At 39.2% G+C, this 22291-nt stretch overlaps 1 protein-coding gene across 1 annotated transcript; it reads right to left on the bottom strand.

The window, feature by feature from the left end:
• Positions 1 to 3882: 3882 nt before the first annotated feature.
• Positions 3883 to 11478, bottom strand: LOC308083441 (uromodulin-like). The gene is made up of 11 exons (XM_080425755.1): positions 11392 to 11478; positions 11168 to 11260; positions 9541 to 9632; positions 7900 to 7993; positions 7677 to 7862; positions 5852 to 6022; positions 5447 to 5582; positions 4724 to 4966; positions 4250 to 4409; positions 4075 to 4150; positions 3883 to 3942 (listed from the first exon to the last, which is right to left on the bottom strand). Exons 1-11 carry the CDS (start codon positions 11432 to 11434, stop codon positions 3923 to 3925), a joined length of 1314 nt encoding a protein of 437 aa, XP_080281881.1. The 5' UTR covers positions 11435 to 11478; the 3' UTR covers positions 3883 to 3922.
• Between the last annotated feature and the right edge of the window lie 10813 nt (positions 11479 to 22291).

Below are 22291 nucleotides of genomic sequence, written 5' to 3'. Positions count from 1 at the left end.
ATACTGTATTTCACAACTGTCTGTATTAATATACAGTAAAGTCATGTTGTCTAATGTATCTAAATGTTAACCACAGCACATAAAGCTATATTTTGGGGGAAACTGAAAAGCCAGTAAGCTGATGTTCAACCTGATACAGGACATGAGCTGTCTGTCTGTCTGTCTGTCTGTCTGTCTGTCTGTCTGTCTGTCTGTCTGTCTGTCTGTCTGTCTGTCTGTCTGTCTGTCTGTCTGTCTGTCTGTCTGTCTCTGTCTGTCTGTCTGTCTGTCTGTCTGTCTGTCCAGCAGCGTAAGTTAGAGAAGTAAGTTAAGAACATATTTCCTTAATTTCTTAATAATTTCTTATTAATTAATAAAGCAATATTACACCAGAGGGTGTGCATTACCTTGATTATTGACACGACAGTGATGAGGTCAGGAAGGAGGCAGTCTTGTTGAATAATGATGTGGAACTACAGTGTGTCTGTTGTTGTGTTGTTGTTGTTGTTGTTGTTGTTGTTGTTGTTGTTGTTGTTGTTGTTGTTGTTGTTGTTGTTGTTGAAGGTTGCTAGTTGTGACATGGTGGGTGGAAACACTTCTGTCTATGTAGGCCTATTCCTCATGGCCTTTTTATTTATTTATTTTCATTTCTGTCATTTCGGTGGGCTCTATTTTTCTTTTGAAGTATATCGTCCAGCCATAATCATACCTAAAATGAGCCAGAACTCCACTTATTTAATTAGTACACAGAATTAGTTAAAAATATAGAAGTCTGCCCAATGTTCCCCAAAAGGCAGGACAGGTGAAGAGTGGGGGATACCTGGCCATTTACAGGGTAAAGACAGCCTCTGTGACAGAGACAACACCTCACTTTGGATAACAAAAGAAACATGTGTTTTCACCTGGACTAGAAAGCTTTTGTCTCATTGTATTCACTTCGTTTGAAGCCCGGCACCATGTGGACCTATTTAACATGTCTGTGAGAGTCAGTGTCTCCCCCAGCCCCGTTTTAAGAACAGAGCTACTGGTGGAGTTTAAACCTGGGTTAAAATACAATGTTACTACGATGTTATTATCTCTTGGTGAAAGTATATACTGAAGTTAAAATGAACAAAAGTATTTAACTACGGCCTGTGTAGGTTTAATATAGGTAAAAAGCCAGGAGTAGTAAAACGTATTCACATGAATGGATGCTGTGTCATTAAAGCTTTTAAAGTTAACTATTGTTTACAGATGAATAAGAATGTAATTCCTGGTGTCATTCTAAAGTGTATATTTTGCAAAGTATTAATCTAATAACAAAACTTCATTGTGAAATATGGTTCTGTACTAAAAGTAGATATTGCTAAATTGACTCCCTTGTACTGTGTGATCTAGAATATTATGCGCAGTAGCTGTCCGCCCGGCCACGACGGTTCAGCTCCCGATTGGCTGAGAAGAGACAGAGGAGGAGCTCTTGTTAAACAGCGTCTCTTTCGAATCTACTGTATATAAACATGTTGTTTAGAGAGTAGCAGTGTGCTGCGTTTCTGGACCCTTGCAGTCACCATTCTGGATTCTCCTTGTCGACAAATAAAAGAAAGGAGAGAAACCTTATCACCTCGGACTTGATGTCTCCTTTGTCCTAACACTCTCACTAAAGGCTTGCGTTGCTCCACGGCTTTAATCCACGGTGTTCCACACAAATTATACATCACTTTCTCTTGTGGGCTTTAGACAAATAGGTTATTGACTATTCTTAATGCATTTAACGTAGGATATCATGATCACACAAATGAATGTTTTTTCGATTTGGTGGATTTTAAAACGGCACAAATAATTTACAAAGCAAGACATAATCTGCTTCCTGGCAACATACACAATGTGAGATGTAAAATAGAGTGTAGCCCCGTGCTCGCACCCACATGCGTTTTGAGCTTGTAGATCTGCTACTTTTGCTGCTTGAATTTGAATCCTGAAGGATTCAAGGAACAGTTTTGGACATAATGGTTTCCACCAAACAGAGACGATATGTAAAATATGTCCAAATCAAATCAAACATGGTAGGTTACTAGTATTGGTGTAACAACCCAAGACAAAGGCAGCTATGCTGGAGGTATGGATGGGCTTGTTTATTTGTTTATGAGCTTAAAGTATGATTTTGAGACAGTTTTGCCACACAATGAGTGAATGAGAGTAAGTAATCGTTACTATCTGCACCTCTGTTGTTGGCTCTGAACAAAAGACAGCAGCAACAACAACAACAACAACAACACAACTTAGCATCAAAGCAAGCTGGCAATAATAATAATCTAAGCAAAGACTAAATACAAGATTACGTCACCCTTGGTCCACAGACACCATTGCAAGAATTCACTCTGAAAAACTCCTAAACCAACGAGACCAGAAGGATTGTGATATTTCATTGGTTGATCAAGAAAAAGGTTAGTGGTATTTGATTGGATAATGTTAAATAATTTGTGGTATTGTACTGTATATTATGGCCCAATCATTGGATGTTCATCCTACTGAGAAGGATATATTATGTTTAATAATTGTGTGTATATTGTGAATAATCTACTGCTGTGTAAACAGGGAGGATTCATGTATTGTTGATGTTTGAATAGAAGTGCTTGTCAGTATCACCTTGTTTTTTCATTATTGAGTTAAATTAGTTATGACACACATTAAATATGAGTCATAACTAATTTCCGTGTTTTTCATATCCTTGACATCAATTTTTTATGTCAAGAAGGATATGAAAAACCTTCAATGTCTCCGCCAGGCCGAAAGGCATGGCGAGAGAGTATGTTTTGCACCCCGTCCGTCCGTCCGTCTGTCCGTCTGTCCGTCTGTGACCAGCTAATCTCTGGCACTGTTGGCTTGATCGCAGCAAAACTGTGCACACACACTCCCTGGATGGATTTTCAAATCAGCCTCATGGTGGTGCTATAACAGGCCGATTTGTTTTTTACCTATAATTGCACCGATCTGTGTAAAACTTTGTATGTGCACTTTCTAGAGGTCAAGGAAAAACCCTTGCCCTGCATTTTTCACAACTGCCTTTTATAGCGCCACCAGGAGGCTGACTAAAACATATTTTTGGATATTACTCCTTCAGATTGTATCTAAATCTCACACAAATCGGTAGACATGATCTCTATAGTCATGTGATCAAGATGGATCTGTTAGAGTTTTCATATTCCATCCTGATTGGCTAAGATTGACATCTAAAGCTTGCAGGAGTGGCCGTTTTCAACAAAATGCCGCAAATCATGAACGCAGGGTCCGATTGCAGTGAAACATGCACAAACATTTGCACTACAATGAGGAAGAAATGCCACCCTTCCACATTGCCCTGTTATAGCGCCACCAGCAGGTCTAATTTAGCAAAACACATTTTTGGAACAAAATGCCTCAAATCATGAATGCAGTGTCCGATTGCCATCAAAGGCCTAAGAAGAAATGCCACACTTTTCACATTATAGCGCCACCAGGAGGCCACGATAACCTACCTGACCTGGCGGAGACCTGTGCTCCGAGGAGCACTTTTTCTAGTTGATCAGTGTGTTTTCTTACAAAACTGAAGATAAGATATTTTTAAAGCACTTTTATAAGCATTGAGGCTACATATATTCTATTTTTGTATGAATATACTTCATCATTGATCATTCACATATTTCTATATTTACTAAATATCTATATAATGATTTATTTGGGACTTGAACCTTGAAGAAGCAGACACAGATTTGCAATTTAATGATCAAATCATCATTTATTTGTTACCATATTATTGATTACAGTATTTGTTTATTTTTTCAGAAGAGAGAAATATAAAAATGGTTAATGATTAGTTAGATTAGATTAATCATAGCATAACATATTTATGAAACCTACGCACCAAATACAAATCATACGATTAGAAAATGTAATATATTGGAGTCAGTTAACGATGTCCGCTGGTTCACTCCACTAGCTTGTCCCCTGAAGATCCAAAGCAAAGAGAAAAACACAAAAAACAAATGTAATCCACTTTAACATTATTGAGATGTCAGCACTTCAGATCCTTGTATTTCATAAAATACAGTTTTTCTCATTGTTGTTCTTGATACTCACAGGTGATTGGTCCAATGTTGATGGGTTTAAACGGTACAGGTGTGGAAACGGAGCGACGACGCCTCCCTGAGCAAACCTGTGAATGGTGAAGGAATAGCAGTAAGCACACAGTTTGCTACTGACTTAACTGTCTGGTGTGAAACAGCAGAGTGTGGAAAGAAAGTGTGAAACTTACAGGAGAACATGAGGAGGCTCTCTGGTCACACAGGTGGAGGCTGCAGTGAAGGTAGATATCTCTGTAGTCTCCATGGAACAGGAAGAGCAGGGCAGAGAAACGAGCCTGGAGGGAAGAGCCGCTCTCAACCACTGTCACCTGACGACGGTTGATAGAACACCTGGAGAAAAGAAGGGTCACGTTGTAGGCTCATCCGTCAGTCTTTTCTTTTTATTTAAATGATTAAATTCATACAAAGACTCTGAACTTATAATAAACAGTCTTCACATTATAGATGCTACGCTATTGTAGACTCATGCGACATCACTGTTGCATCCAACATTCTTCTCTTTTCATAAGGATTTTACATTCATACAAAGACTAAGACTTCACATTATAGTTGATATCACAACCCCCACTCCCACCCAACTCTCTCTTTAATTTCTTGTTTATTGTGACACAAACCATCTGCTGAGGCTGAAGAATGAAACATACTTGTTTTGAATGAGGAAGTGTCTCATGAGGTCATCAGGGCTGGAGGAGTGAGTGGCGTAGCAGTCGTCCAGAACGACCGCAAACCTTGGATCTGTTTCCCCTACAGATACTCCTACATACAGGGCAGAGCCCACTGGCAGGGTGACTGAGCCTGCTGGGTAAGGCTCTGTGTAGTTGGAGTTTTGGAACAAGGACATGGAGGTGTTGGTTGGTGAACCCACACCTGATATGCCACCTTCAAGCCTGTCAAGGAAACATATCATGTAAAGGATCAAACGGTATCAGATGGGTTTGGTTTGGCCGAGTGGCTGGCTGTCACTGTAGCAGAACATTTTTTAAGTGCAAACTTAAGAACTGTCTTGGAAAAAAATACATATTAATGGCCAACATTAACTATGTATGAAATGTGGCATACAAATACTGTAGTTTCTCTAGCCTGGATCAAAATATAACAGCAGAGAAACAAGTTGAAGCCTGAAATGTAATATATTAGTCTCTTCTTGTATGGCAGCAACTAGAGGCCATTATAACAATGGCAGATGAATTAATAAAGAACCATTCAAAACACACTTAAATCTGTAACCTTTTTTCATTTGTCTGTCTTTTCACAGTTCTGTACCAAGGCTGTTTGGTGCAATGCAGTTCACATTTATTGTACTGCAATACATTGTATATTCACTGTGTTTTCACTATCATTTGCAATTTTGAGAATAGGTTACTCACTGAAGGTTTGGTCTGATAGCCACATCTAGGCTGGTCTCTATGTCCAGAGGATAGACACAGGAGAAGGGAAAACTCACAGGAAGTGAGTTATTTGCAGGATAGACAAGTTGGAGTAGATGGCATGGGTGTTGTTGGTCTGAAAGACAGAGGTTAACAGAATGGTCAGTCCAGTGAATCATCTAGCCAGCTCGAAACAAAGTATCAGTATACAAGTACAACACATAATTAAACAGAATGACAAATAAAATAGTAAAAATAAAATAAAAAATTAAACAACCTTTGTCCAACCACAAAGTAAGTTTGGATTCCAACTATATATATATATATATATATTGTACTGTGGCCAACAGCATCACTGTGGCAGCCACGTTATCAGACAAATCCTCACCGTCAATGTGTTCCCACAGGTGTCAGCCTGACGTTCCACTTGGTACCACACTGTTCCATCACGCTCTGTGAAAGATGAGCACCGCGGGTCGGCCAGGTGACCAGAGGATCCATTCAGACCAGAGGATTGCAGAGCAGTCAGCAGCAGACCAATCTGGATTTGACTCTGACCACAAATAAGTTCAGAAACTGGCAGGAGATGAATTAAAGAGGTGAAAGATAGGAGGGGACAAAAATTAAATTAAAAAAAGCAAGGAGGGCAAGAGGAAAATAACCAATTAGAAGTGTAAAGTATTTTGTATAAGTATGTTATGAAAATATGAAAGGAAGAAGGGAAGCCACTGTATAATTCCAAAGATACTTCCAAAAAGTACACTGTTAATATAACATTTATTTATTCTCAATCAATCAAAAATCTATGAATTGTGGAGCTATTCTATTTGTATAAGATCTTTTTATAATGCATTTAAAATACACAAAATACAATAAACTATGCAAGGTTTTATTTAAAATTTATGGTGCTATGAAAGACGCGTTGTGGGCTTGTAGATTGGCTATTTTCACTATGGGAAATAGGTCTTAAGTCGTTAATTCATTCATGAACTTTTTCCCTGCCTTGAAATGTATTGGAGTAAAAAGTATACTATTTGTCTTTGAAATGTACTGGAGTGAAAGTCAGTATGTGTCCAAAAATACAAATACTCAGGTAAAGTACATGTATACTATATACTGTATACTGTATACTCAAAACATGTATATATATATATATATATGTACTTAACATACACCTCTAACAACAAAAGGAGGCACTGCTCTGAAGCAAGTCAAGAACTTCAAATACCTGGGCTCAAGGGTCAACTCAACCGAGCAAGATAGGAAGACACTTGCATGGAGGGGCCTGAACGGTGTATGGAACTCAAACCTACCCCCACAAATCAAACTCAGTTTCTCCTACAATTATGCGACAGTAGAGTCTGTTAACCGGATAGGTGGGCATCAAGGAAAAGTGGGCACCTCAGTGTTAAATTGGCTATTTAACATACTTTACATTACTTAAGACCATTTTTAAAATATATATGTTTTTTCAACATTTTGGACAAAATAGCCAATTTTACATGGAGTGGCCCAGATCTCCCGAGTCTGCCCATCTGTGGGAACCAACGCACGGGCATCGGTCACGAGGACGGGAAGCGATAATGAAGGGCTTGTCTGAGGACGACCAAGAGAGTGAGACAGTACTCAAGTAATTGTACTTGGTTACTGTCCACCACTGCTAGGGAGGTCCAACAGTGGATGATATTGATGGCTTAGGTCAGGTTATAACAGACCACACTGAGTACTGTGAGAGGATCGTTCCCAAGAAAAGAGTATGCTTGGTGTGTGGGGGGGTATAGCAGGATTACTAGGTACAGTTCAGCGAGCACGGCAGTGACAGGGTCCCACGTGGGATGGGCCCAGATGACGCCCAACCAGAAACAGCGGCAATATCAGCAGTGACTGTTGCACCAACAGCAGCGACAGTCTCAGTCAACAGAACCAACAGAGGCTAAGTCGGACGGCAGTACTGGCCCATGGTACCTGGAGGTACATGAGGTACCTGGGGGGCATTGTGTCTCTCCATAGGAGGTCTTTCTCTCTCTTTCTTCTCTCTCTCTCTCTCTCTCTCTCTCTCTCTCTCTCTCTCTCTCTCTCTCTCTCTCTCTCTCTCTCTCTCTCTCTCTCTCTCTCTTTCTCTAGCCATTTCATGACGTCTTTATTGTGGGATAAAATGTTGTTATTGTGTTATTATCACATTTTTGACAGCACTCATTTCTTCATTCACTTTATAATTCACTGTGCTGACCTGTGTTGTCCTCTGTGTCAGAGACCTCAGGCTGGGTGGTGGCAGGCAGTGTGGTGGCAGGCAGGGTGGTGGCAGGCAGTGTGGTGGCAGGCAGGGTGGTGGCAGGCAGTGTGGTGACAGGCAGGGTGGTGGCAGGATGGGTGGTGGCAGGCAGGGTGGTGGCAGGTTCAGTGGTAGCTGGTGGCTCTGCCAGTTGAAGGTCATATTTGCCGTATGGGCCTACCCGGTATAGTGCCCCCGGCATCCCACTTGACACGGTACAATTTGGTTTGCACGTTCACAGCGGTAACCACACCGGGCCCAGGCGGCGTTCCATCCTGTACCAGAGCACACAAGGCAGTGTCAAATGTGTTGATGTAAACTATGAGAACAAATGTTCATCAACGACCTTGGGATCTCAAGGAAAATTAGATTAAAAAAAGTACCCTTCTTGATTATTGATTTTTAAATGTTGATGAACACCAGTGGCGGCCCGTCAATAGGGGGCACTAGTGCGCCACACCACCTCTCCTAAACCTAGATCTTCCTTGAATAAATATTTCTTTAAAATATATTATATATATATATATATATATATATATATATATATATATATATATATATATATATATATATATATATATATATATATATATATATGCATATATATATATATATGCATATATATATATATATACCTGCTTATATCACTGATCACATGACCTCAATCAATTATCCAGTTCTAGGCAACATAGAAGGCAACTTAACAGCTCTAAGGTGTATTAAAGAGATAGTTCAATGTTGAAAATGAGTGGTATTTCCCTTTAACTTAACTTAAAAATGTCAAAAGCCTTTATTGGTATCTCTAATGCATAACAAGAATAGAAAGGATTATGCCACACAGCCTTCATCAGGGTGAAAAAACAAAAAACAAACCTATACCAAGAAACAATAAGAAACAGTTTGTGAAGAAAAAAAATAGATACAACATAATCAAGCCCATCAGCAAAAAATACAATAATAATTGAATCTCCAATATTGAATTATTAAAAGCACATCTAACACATGAACAAACATTACTATAAGAACACATTAATTCCAGTCCACCCCTTAGCAGAAATTACTTTTTTATTAATTATAAAAATCTATTTCCTCATTTAGACCTGGAAACACCATGTCTTTGAGTTTAAAAAATCCAAAAGGTTTGACTCTGTAAAAGGCGTTTGACTCGATCCCCACCTCTCCGGAAAATTGGGGACCACCTCAATGGCCATAACCTTAAGGGAACTGGGGCCAACATGACCAGCCTGTCTGTAATGTTTAGCCATCGGATATTTATCATTAAATGTCCTGATGGCTTAAATATGTTTGCATTCCAACTGATATACAACATAAGTTGTGTTACAATTGACAAATGCAGTATGTCATTTCCTACTACATTGATGTGTAAAAAACATGTCCTTTAATTGTTTTTTACAAACTGTTTCTTATTGTTTCTTGGAATAGGTTTGTTATTTGTTTTACAGGCTTCACATTATGATCTAGTGTGGGGTGTCTCTGCCTCCTTATCTAGTCGCCTGCACTCAAAGCCATGTTTGTTCTGCATTCATGTTTAGTCACCCTGATGAAGGCTGTGTGCCGCAACACAGCATGCATGTCTAATTGTTTATTTATTTTAGCTATGCATAAGCCATACCATAAAGGCTTTTTTATGTTTCTACAAGCCTGCCTTGGTGAGGTCTTTTCCCTGTTTTGCCACAATACCTCCTGATTAGATACATTTGAACTAATCAGGAGTGTTGTGTGAAATATACTGGTCTGTAAAACAGATTCTATGTGCAAAAGTCATTAACTCTAATCGCCTACTGTTCTTTTTGTGTCTGACCTGAGTTCCCCATTTCCAGTCCCGTCCTCTAATCACCCTGGTGCCGATCCTTATCAGAGCTTCCAGCTCTGGGCCGGCGGTTGGCAGGTGGGCTGGAGATGGAGCAAATTTCAAGCAGATGGTAATTGGTAGAGACATGAAACTTTCACCAAAGATAACTTTAAAAAGTAAAAAAGAAAGAATAAAAATAAACGGTGCCATGTGCCAAACATATTAATTACATGAAACGTGCTATGGACAACCATCTATCCTCACCTAGAATTATTTATTTTTTTAAACTATAAAGTGTGTCTGACACCATTTTCCACCATTTCCATTTTTTTGACATCTCCTAGACTACACTGTAAGTCCAATTGCTACCAGTTTGTTTGCGGATCGTCAGTGGGCTAAATTTATCAAAACTGACATACAGTAGAGCTTATTAATATCTTATTTGCAGCTAAAATTCAGATAATTCTGAGATTCTTCTTTTTGGTCCCCTCAGTGCAAGAGCCCAAATTCTAGACAGTCTAGGCCTCATGGCAACCAATGTGACTCCTGTTGCAATAAATGTAGGTGTCCTATTTGACTCCGAGCTTTGTTTTGAGACCTAGATTTTTTTCCTTTTTTAAGATAAAATCGTTTCTATCTACAGAAAATCTTAAGTGTTGTTATGCTCTAGTGTATTCTCACGTGTATTAATGTCCTGTACTCCTCCTCCTGTCCTGGTCTCAGTCAAAGTTTCAGAATGCAGCAGCTAGGCTCATCACTGGAACTAGGAGATTTGAGCACAGAACACCTGCTTTGGCTGCACTTCACTGTGTGCCCTTCTCTTTTAGGATTGATTTTAAGATTTTACTGAGAACTTGTAAAGCTCTTCATAGTCTGGTACCCACCTATCTAATTGATATGCTAAAACCCAATGTGCCAGTGCGTACCCTGAGGTTATCTGATCTGGGTCTGCTGGTTGTTCCTATAAATCTATGTTGGTGATCACAGGCCTTTGCCATCAAGGCCCCCAGACTCTGGAATAGCCTACCACAGGACCTCAAATTAACTAGCTAACTAATAAGTTTTAAATCGCTTTTAAAAACCCACATAAAGGCCTTTTTATTCCCCTAAACAGTAAGCAAGTGCCTCAGATTATTACATAATCTGCACTTGCTCAATTTATATCATTGTTATTGTTTCACTGCCTTGTTAATCAGTTATCTGACATACAGGTATTTCAATATTGTTATTGCATTATTGACATTATTTTTTGATAATTGTTTTTAACTGTACAAGCACTTTGTAATACTGTTAAGAAAAGTGCTATAAAAATAAAGATTATTACTTATGTTCAGCAATTTATGTTGTCACCATTCTCCCTTTCCATCTCTCTGGGCACACCTTTGCCATGATCAGGTCACATTTGTCATAATGTCTGACTTGTTGGGAACAAGCCTGCAGTACAAACACTCAAACCTAACAGCTACACAATGAAAAACGTTTGTTTTTAAGAAATCGTTTTAGGAATGAGCAGTGCTTTGCCCAAAGATCTCAGTCTGCGGATAATGATTGGCTAATAAGAGGTGAGTATCAATATGTAGGATGGAGCAACCGAACCAACCAATATACCAATAAGAGGACATTAGAGCCAGCTTACCTGGACTGTCTCCAGTAGCATTCTGTATGAACAGAACTAACAGAACAGCTGACACTCTGACCATGGTCCACATCCTGGAGATCTGACACAAACCTGTTGGAGATATACAAAAGAAATGTAGACAAACTACAGCACCACAAAGAAAGAAAAAAAGATAGAATGTAAATGTAGAAAATTGACAAAATATGTTACATGCAGAAACTTATTTGCCTATATCATATTACCTTGCAGAGGTCGTGTTTTAAGATTCAACCTGGAGGTGAGCATTTATAAGCCTCTAGAGCTCAACAGTGACTGCCCACTTTGTGAACATCTCCACTTCCGGAAGTGACCTTCCATGATTGATGGTTGGGAAGGTGACACTAAAAAATGTCATGTATGTTAGAAATGACCTTGTCTAATTAAACACAGACAGAGCTGAGTCATATCTACACACACTCATTACAAGGTGTGGGTGTGATCATCCATGACAGGTGTCTGTCATACAAACAGCAATACACAGATTGTTCATGTATTGCAGGGCCTGAACATCCTTGTAGCCATGCCATATGTCTTGATGCAACATTACGGAAAACATTAACATAATGAAATGAAGGTCTCCTCAATCAAAGGACAATATCAGTCACCAGAACCAGGGATGTGTGTTTTTAGTTATATGATATAATATGATATATGATGATATGATATATGATAAGATATGATATGATGTGATATGATATGATATGATATGATATGATATGATATGATATGATATGATATGATAGGATATGATGTGATATTGTATTGTATTGTTGGACAGGTACATAGGAGGGTTAGTGAGTATATATATAGCTGTGGGGAGTAGGGGTGCTGAGGGGGCTGCAGCCTAAAAATAATGAATGAAAAATAAAAAGATTGAATAAAATATTCAAAACATTTTTGCATAATGTGCCTGTTGTTGTTGGTCGTTATTTGGGGGGGATTTAGTGCAATATGTGTTCCGGAACCGAATTAACCAAATTAAAGTACCAAAAAACGCAAAAAACATATTTTTTTTGCGCGCGAGCGCACACGCTAGGCACGCATGCAGCATCCGAAACCTAAAACGTCTTCCCACGGCCCTGTTATGGTGTGTGTGTGTGTGTGTGTGTGTGTGTGTGTGTGTGTGTGTGTGTGTGTGTGTGTGTGCATGTGTGCGTGTGTGCGTGTGTGTGTGTGTGTGTGTGTGTGTGTGGGGGTGTGTGTGTGTGTGTGTGTGTGTGTGTCTTTCGGCCTGGCGGAGACAACTACTACAAGTTCTTTGCCAATTCAGTTACAAATACAAACAAACAAATGTACCAGATTTAACTCACAACATTGAATGTATTATCTCCAGCAGGCCAATGGCAAATGGGGGGGATTATGTTATTGCACATGATTGTGTGTCTGTCTGTTTGACTGTTTGGGGGGCTAATCTTCCAAACTGCTGGACTGATCAACACCACATTTCTTGTGCACGCTGCCGAAGTACGTCCATGCATTTGTTTTCACATGTTGTGCATACACTGCAGTATATTGTAATTCACACGTATGCAACCAACAAAACAACTTTGCAATGGTTCAGATGTGCTGATACAACACATGTACTGCACTGATGACATGCACTGTATAGCCAGTTAGAAAGGAGAGAGTAGACTGAAGTAATGTTGATGTTAAAGGGATAGTTCACCCCCAAAATGTTTTTTTTTTCTATCGATTACTCACCCCATGGAGACTTGAATTCACGGAGCTGTTGTGCCTGTGCCTGTGTCTATGTCTATGTCTGTGTCTGTGTCTGTGTCTGTGTCTGTGTCTGTGTCTGTGTCTGTGTCTTTGTGTGTCTGTGTGTGTGTGTGTGTGTGTGTGTGTGTGTGTGTGTGTGTGTGTGTGTGTGTGTGTGTGTGTGTGTGTGTGTGTGTGTGTGTGTGTGTGTGTGTGTGTTCTGTCCACCGACCCAGCAAGATAAGCAGGATTTATACAACAACAACATTAAGTTGAACCTGGCTACGATGACAACATGACAGTTATTGGCAAATGTGGTTGTTTTTCTTGCCATTCAATCTCCACCAGTGCTCTATTATTATTACATTTCTTCCTCATGCCTTCAATATTTGTTCCCATCAAAGTGTGGGTGTGACTTATTTATCGGTGCCAAATAACTTCTCTTTTGCACTAGTTATAACAGCTTTGTGGTGTGGGTGACTGGCCTCATTCCAAAATAACTGGTGTGACAGCACACCTGATGTGCTTCAATCTAATCTTTAGACGCAGGATTTTTTATTTTCATTTTTGTATTAGTTGCACAACACAATGAGTCTAAATTCAATATGCAGTAACATCTTTCAAAGTTAAAAAGTAAAGACAATTCAGGCAACCCCAGAACCAGTTATAATTTAGATTTATTTTATGGAGGTGAAAGGACAACAACTATAGCAAAACAGCTAGTACTAGTTACAGTACTTTTCAAAGTTTTGTAACTATCTAAACCTTTAACTAATTGTTATACTGTATGTAATCAGCACGAGAAAAGAAAATGGAAAGATAATTCAGTGTTTAATCAATGACTGCGTGGGGTCTAGATTGGTGGGTTAGCCAGCTTGCTTGCTCATGAGCAATGTACTAACACTGTGATGTATCACACAATACAATTTATCAAGTTTTTTATCAGATCAGTTACAAACAAATATAGCTGCTTTAACCCACCAGCTTGTCTTCATGTACTTTCTGAGACTCACCGCCCTATTCCAGACCAATCTAAAGCCGTACCCGTTAACCATTAACCGTGATTTTCTACCCATTACCCCTGAAATACGGATAACGGAACTGGCACTGTCCCTAAACGCTATTCTGCGCTTGCTATACCCGCTCTCCATTATGCCGATTCCATTATTTGCGGGTGGAGGTGTGGTCGTGGGCGTGTTGTTGCTATATTCCCAAAATTGCTATTCTGCCCACAGACCTTTGGGAAAGCACACAGCGGACTCTAAAACCACCCGCAGTGCCAACTTTGTTTGTAGAGCGCACAGTCTGCAATAGACCATATTCACACGGCGGCCATATTGCCATTAACTCAATGAAATGCCACCCCAGTTGCCACAGCAACGCAATGTTAAATTCCAAAATGGCCGCCGTGTGAATATGGACTATGGATTCCTAGAGACGGTCAGGGCGCACAGCGCGCACCTCTCTCTACTAGGCTATTATTGTCAACAAATCTCTGTGATTCTAATTTCCTTATAATCAGCAGAAGGGAGGGTGTCAATTGTATTTATATAAGATGATAGTCTATTTAAAGAAGACAATTTGTGCATTGTGCAATGCAATGCTCCAATTTACACACGTCAGTTTTATTCATCGATTACGCAGGAAATAATGGACTGATTACCAAAAAAAAAAATCTCTCTAATCAGTAACATGTAGGTGATACTTATGTCTATCAAATGTGGTTTTATTGAAAGGCAATCAAAGTCCAGAGCTTAGAAACCCAACGTCGGGTGTATGTTTCCATGATAAATCCCCACAGTGCGGCTGCAGAGTTTTTGCCAGAATTTGCGAGAAATAAGCAACCTGGTCTATGAAAACAAGCCCAAAATAAGCGACTATAATAGGCCACATGAGCACTTCAAACCTATATATGTCGTCCATTAAACAATGTGCATATTTATATATGTTGGCTATTTGAAAATAGACGATATACAAGCTCACAACCGTTCTACCATTATTTACAAGCAACTTCAGAAAAACAAGCCCAAAGTGGCTTATAATAATCAGACCAGGCAACACTGCAGACAGGGAGATAGGAGAGCCTAAGATTGGATTGGGGATAATGGGTAGTGCAGTCTTCTCTTAAAGGTAATGGCATCTGGCACGGTGATTGGTTTTATCATTATAACGCCCAAACCACACCTATGCATAATGTAACGGGTAGTGCAGGTGTTTTGCGGGTAAAGCAGGTGTCCCAGAATAGCAACTTTTGCGGGGTAACGCCCCTTGCCTAGTCCTAAATCCGATATTAGTGGCTTTAGCAACTTCAACCAGGAATAGGGCCCTAACTCTCTGAAAAGCACTTCTATGGTGTTAAGAGAAGGCAGTCAAAATTGTGGCTACTGTAAATGAGCAGTGACCTCTCTCCATGGATGGCAAGGACATAAATGAATGATATCCCACAAACAATGTTGCAATTCATAAAATATTCAACCAACAAAACAACTTTGCAATGGTATACAGTATGTGCTGATGTACTACGCACACGACATGTAGCCAGTTAAGGCTGCAGCTTTTTTTCGGTTTCGGAAGGGCCCTCCGAATAGAGGAAAGTTTGGCGAGGACAAGAGTGTTTTATTCTGCCTCAGAACTCCGCTGAGTTCTGAATACTAGACCCCTCCCACTTAGTGTTTCTTTTCATCAATATCCAACATGCTGGCGTACAATTTGTCTCTGAGATTTCGACATTTCTGGTGACAAAGTGTGTGCTACAGTATCTCTATCCATGAATTAATAGCCATCTTGTCTGTGTTTGTTGGAATATATTTATATGTTTAACGACACAGACAAGACGAGTGCTACAGTAGACTTTATGACTGGTGCCCGTTGTGGAAGACATGTACAAGGAGGAGCAATGAGGGACGGGATGCAGTATTGTTTTCCCTAGCATGTGGGGAGGTGTCGGCTTGTGACAGACAGCATGTATAGCGGCTCAATACAAAACACGAAGCAAAAATACATTACATTTCTTTTAAACGCCCAGAGAGGGATTATCGGCAGCTAAAGTTATTTTTTTTCAAAAACAGTCCATGGTACTTTGCTGACTGAAATTAAACAATATAAACCATTAGCGCATCGAGTGAGGTGCGAGAACTACTGAACAAAGTGCTGACAGCCACTGCCAAAGTACTGAATGACGTCATTTTGTTCTTATTGCCTATCCTGTTAGCTCAGTTGGAGTATGTTACAGGCTTTCAAAATGAGAGCAGACTGAAGTAATGTTAATTTCATGCCGCGCTGTGAGCTTGTACATCTGCTATTTTTGAGAACCATTGTTCTACACCACTGTTCTAAATCGAGTAAAGAGTTTTTTTTAAAACTTATGTTGCTATATTTACAGTATAGCTAAAATCTAAAATGACACAGATGCTTTCCCGGTTTTAATGGATTAACACAATAAGTAAAAAGAGACTAAAAGCAAGCTTTAACAAGTTCCTTTTCTAAAATCTAATGTGAAAATGGGTAAAGTATTTTAATATTTTACCAATAGGAAATCTTAAGGCTATATTTTCTCTGTTATACGTGATCATATCAGCTTTCATTTAAGCTTCTTTACACAAGAAGGTGTGCTTTACCATCATTATTGGCATGGTGGTGATCCGGTCAGCAACAAGGCACTTGTGACATCCATACCACAAATATACCCAAATTGTAATCGGACAATAAGGGGCCTCGAAACTATGCAGACCCAAAAGTTATTCCACTTCCACAAATAAGAGGGGCGACAAATGCTTCAAATATCAGTGTTCATATGGTTTATTGATTACAAAGCATAGAGCTTGAATTCAAGTACAAAGAAAATGAACCTTGAAGATGCTGATTTCACCATATCATTGTGCATTTTATTTCATACAAAATATATTTGTTTTGTTTATTGATTAGAAACATAAGATAAATGGCATATGTTGGAGTTTATTTAAAGATGCCCACTGGTTCACACTGTTGGTGAAGGAATAACAGTAAGCACATAGTTAAGCAAATAGGAGTCGACACAAATCTTCCCAATTTCATCCCTCATTCTTTATTAATTAATTAATTAATTAACATCACCACACACCCCATACCCCACTCCCACCCAACCTTCTCTTTCATTTCTTGTTTATTGTGACACAATCTATCTGCTGAGGCTGTAGAATGAAACATACTTGTTTTGAATGAGGAAGTGCCGCATGAGGTCATCAGGGTTGGAGGAGTGAGTGGCGATGTAGCAGTCGTCCAGAGTGACCACAAACCCTGGATCCTTTTCTCCTACAGATACTCCTACATACAGGGCAGAGCCCACTGGCAGGGTGACTGGGCCTGCTGGGTAAGACTCTGTGTAGTTGGAGTTTTGGAACAAGGACATGGAGGTGTTGGCTGGTGAACCCACACCTATCATGCCACCTTCAAGCCTGTCAAGGGAACGTGGCATTTATCAGTGGTCTGGCATGTTTAGCACATAGGTATTCTTGACACGCATTATCTAAGGCATATTTATATTGTGGTTTGTTTGATATAAGCCATTGGATTCAGTTAATTTCAGTATGGTATGTAAATTATATTGTGGAGACTTGAAACCTGCTTAAAGCTGCAATCTGTAATATGCAAGTCACAGGTCTCTCTACAGTGGTTCTACCCGAACACAGGGCCTAGACTTCTTAGTGGAAGAATAGGGAGACCAAAAAAGTTATGGATTGTAGCTTTTTATGTGGGTTTTCCTATGTATAAAATGTGCCATACAAATAATTAGCCTAGATCAACATTTTACAGCAGCGAAACAAATTTAAGCCAGAAATGTAACTAGTCTGTTATTGTATGGCAGCAACTAGATAGCTTATAATGATGGCTGATGAACTAATACAGAATGACCATCCAAAACACACTCTGTACTGTGGATGACATTTTTATGCAATGTAATTTAGTGCAGTGAGAATGGCTTACTAACCTGTATACCTGTAAATTAACTGTGTTCTCACTGTAACTAGTTTACTTAGTGAAGGTTTGGTCTGATAGCCATATCTAGGCTGGTCTCTGTGTCCAGAGGATAGACACAGGAGAAGGGAAAACTCACAGGAGTTGAGACATTATATGCAGAGTAGATAAATAAACTGTTGGAGTAGATAGCATGGGTGTTGTTGGTCTGAAAGACAGAGGTTAACTGAATGATCAGTCCAGTGAATCATCTAGCCAGCTGGACACTAAGTACCAGGATCCACCGCATAATGCTGTGTGTGTCTGAGTTATTGAGACAGCCAGAGTATAAAATGTGCTGTGCGCTTAGTTAAGTTGCTGAATTATTTGTTCTCTGTTCATTTGCTGCCTTGTTCTCCTGCTCGAGTTCCTGTTTTTGAGCAGTATTTCTGAATTTGACTTCTGCCCTTTGAGGTGTTTAGTTTTTCTTCAGCAAAGAGTTTTCAGTTTTACAACTTGTGACAGTGTCATGCCTGAAATTAACCACTGAGTGCCGCTATAGAACAAATTATATAATTTCCTCACAAATGCAAGAGGCAGACAAACTAATGTAACAGCGAAGTTATGTACAAAAGAGAGTACAAACATTTATAATGGATCAAAGTTATCTACAAAAGAGAGCACAAACATTTATAATAGATCAAAGTTATGTACAAAAGAGAGTACAGACATTTATAATGGATCAAAGTTATGTACAAAAGAGAGTACAAACATTTATAATGGATCAAAAGTTATCTACAAAAGAGTGTACAGACAATGGATCAAATGTTGCAATGCTCTGCATTATGTACAGCAGATAGTTGAACATCTAGGCTAACACAATAAAGCAATTATACAATTTCACAATTTCACACACACACACACACACACACACACACACACACACACACACACACACACACACACACACACACACACACACACACACACACACACACACACACACACACACACACACACACACACACACACACACACACACACTGTTATCACATTTCCATTTCCAACCTTTCTTTGTTATGATATTTGTCAGGCATATTATGATCGTATATGTATTTGAACAGGTGTCTTCCACTGATATAAAAGCCTCACAAATCCCAAGATTAAGAAAATAAATAAAAGAACACAGCCTATAATGTACTGTATTTCACAACTGTCTGTAGTGTTAACATACAGTAAAGGCATGTTGCCTAATGTATCTAAATGTTAACCACAGCACATAAAGCTATATTTTGGGGTAAACTGGAAAGCCTGGAGCTGATATTCAGGACCCCCTGTTGAAGACCCCTGGGTTACATCACAGCTAGTTTCTTGGAGATTAGACAACAGGGTGTTGTTGGGTAGGCTACAGTACTAAACTTGTCATTAATTAATGGTGAATTTGTACATAGCGCCTTTATCCAAGGCATATCAATATCCATTAAAAAAAAACAGGCCGATTCACTTTTTGGCCTGAAAATATTCAAAGATTTGCACACATGTTCACGTTTTTTTTTTTTTTTTTTTAATAGCAGATCTACAAGCTCATAGTGTGACACTCTTGCCACGCTATGAGCTTGTATATCTGCTATTTTTTTAATAGCCAAATAAATATTAAAATGACACAGATGTGTTCCCGGATTGAATGGGTTAATAATACCCAGAGACAGCATCTGGTTTACTAACCAGATGAGATCTGGTTAGTAAACTGGGTACTTTGAGTAATTTTTTAGATCATGTTAAAGCCACAATCTGGGATTTATTTGTATTAATAAAATGTTATTTAATCAGTCTATGGTAGAGTACAGTATGTTATAGCACATCTGCAATGATTGGAGGTGGCCTCCCTACTCTTCCATTGAGAAATGTCAACCCTGGTGTCGGGTATGGACACCAACTGGACTGGTTGGCAGTTATTTGAAGAAGACAGTGCAATGCGCCTGATTGGATTGAACACTAAATGTGGCACCATCTTTATTGTAGTTCAGACACCGTTGCACCATCTTTATTGTAGTTCAGACATCGCTAAAATTACCTCTCACGGTCGGTAGCGGCATAAAACCTGCGGATCGTAGCTTTATTTAAATGTCTGCCTTTACCCAGCTTCAACTGACGGTATCAGAGTGGCTAGTGTTTCCCTCCGACAAGCCAAACACTTGAACTCATTAAGAGTTTGTTTAGTCCAAACCTGTGTTAAACCTCTGTCAGTCTATTTATTATCAGCTTTAAAAAACAAAGGAAAAGGTAATTTGAACAATTTAGATGAACTGTCCTGTTGAGCACATTATGTACGTATGTCTTGTACCTGGTAAACACATTGAGCCCTGTAAAGCTGACAGAGGTGGTGTAATTTGAGTGATTGGACTCTTCTAATCATGATTTATTTATTTATTAGGAACATTGGGCTGATCTCGTAAATGTGGCCCTTGAGCCCTAACTCTTTTTTCTTACACAGTGCCAACTTCCTCGTTGTTCTCTATTGCTTGGTACACATTTATTGACTATTAAAACACATTTGCGATGAATGTGTTTCAGACACAATGGAGAATGTCCTTTGCAAACGTCCCTTACCAGAATAATCTCCCTGTAATGCAATTCAAATACTGTATTCAAACAGAACCTGGTGTCTGAGACTGTGAACATGTGAAGTGATGATAAACAGTCCATATAACAGGGAGAGATAAGCTAATTCTGACTGAAAACTCTCACACAGTAAAATCCTGTGTTAATTTAACACCTGTCTACTGGCTGTGGTATCCATGACAACAGGAGTTGCACTGTGGCTCTGGAACAATGTAAGGATAATTCCTTTAACAGGTCTGTTCATGAAAGTCCTTGCAGTCTTGTTTCCAATGAGGGCCTGTGAGCAATTAGGGGTTAAGAGTCTTGCTCAGTGACATATTTCATTTCATCAACACAATTGCTGACTTGGCCTGGCCTGGCCTGGAATCGTACCTGGGGCAACAGGGCCTCTGACTCCCTAGGCGGGCTCACTAACCACTCAGCTATGGCCTTACTAACCACTAGACACTCATTTATGTAATGTTTTTCTTGTTGCTTTTTAAACATTAAAACACCATAAATGAATCTCTCTTTCTCTCCGTGTGTAGCTAAAGCACACCCCCTCTCTGTGTGGCCTTGTCACCCAGCTGAGTGTGTCTGAGTTAATGAGACAGCCAGAGTATTTAAGGTGTTCTCAGTTGTGTAGCAACTGGATTATTATTGTTCTCTGTTCACTTGCTGCCCAGTGAGCCATAGTCGAATATTAGACGTCCGTTTTTTTTTTAGACCTAAATTAGCTGGTCTAGATTCGTTCTATAATTTAGACCGAATTTAAACCACTATTCCATAAATATTGATTAAAAAACTGTAACTGTAAGTTGCATAACTGATGGAGTTCCTGTTTAGCCTGAGTATTTCAGAGCTTGACGTTCTGCAGTAAAGAGTTTTCAGTTTTCCAACTTATTTTAAGATTTTTTTCCCCCCTGCATTTTGGGTCCTATCTTTCATGCCTGAGTGTGACTTTGTCATGCCTGTAAGTAACCACTGGGTGCCGCTATATAACCAATTATAGCATTTCCTCACAAATGCAAGAGGCAGTTAAACTACAGTAACAGCAAAGTTATGTACAAGGGATTGTAAATTCATTTTTAATGATACAAAGTTATGTACAAAAGAGAGTACAGACATTTATAATGAAACAAAGTTATGTACACAAGTGTTTATAATGGACACATTTATAATGGATAAAGGTTTGCAATGCTCAGCATTATGTGCAGCAGACTTTGTTAAACATGTAGGCTAACAAAATAAAGCAAATATATACAAATAGGTTCAAATGGGCATTAAAGCACACACACACACACACACACACACACACACACACACACACACACACACACACACACACACACACACACACACACACACACACACACACACACACACACACACACACACACACACACACACACACACACACACACACACACAGAGAGAGAGACAGCAGCCACAACAACAAAAACAACACAACTTAATGTAAAAGCAAGCTGGCAATAGTAATAATCTATACAAATACTAAATCAAAGATGACATCACCCTTGGTCCACAGACACCAGTGCAAGAACTCTGAAAAACTCCTAAACCAACAAGACCAGAAGGATTGTGATATTTCATTGGTTGATCAAGAAAAAGGTGAGTGGTATTTGATTGGCTAATGTTAACTAATTTGTGGTATTGTACTATATATTATGGCCCAATCATTAGATGTTCATCCTACTGAGAAACATATGTTGTGTATTATAATTGTGTGTATTGCAAATAATCTACTGGTGTGTGCACACAGGGAGGATTCATGTATAGTTGATGTTAAAATAGAAGTGCTTGTCAGGATCACCTAGTTTTTTTTCTCATTATTGAGTAAAATTAGTTATG

This window comes from Gymnoscopelus braueri (genome assembly GCF_963280865.1).
Source record: "Gymnoscopelus braueri genome assembly, chromosome: 4".
Taxonomy (NCBI): Eukaryota; Metazoa; Chordata; class Actinopteri; order Myctophiformes; family Myctophidae; genus Gymnoscopelus; species Gymnoscopelus braueri.
This window is presented reverse-complemented; position numbering and strand designations above follow the sequence as displayed.

What these genes read in the sequence shown, in the direction of transcription:
- LOC308083441 (XM_080425755.1), bottom strand. Translation starts at nt 11,434, where the DNA reads ATGCTCACCTCCAGGTTGAATCTTAAAACACGACCTCTGCAAG. An exon ending in TAAAACACGACCTCTGCAAG is followed by an intron (nt 11,261 to 11,391) that starts GTAATATGATAT and finishes TATCTCCAACAG; the next exon opens with GTTTGTGTCAGATCTCCAGG. An exon ending in CACTTCCTCATTCAAAACAA is followed by an intron (nt 4,410 to 4,723) that starts GTATGTTTCATT and finishes TCTTTTCTCCAG; the next exon opens with GTGTTCTATCAACCGTCGTC.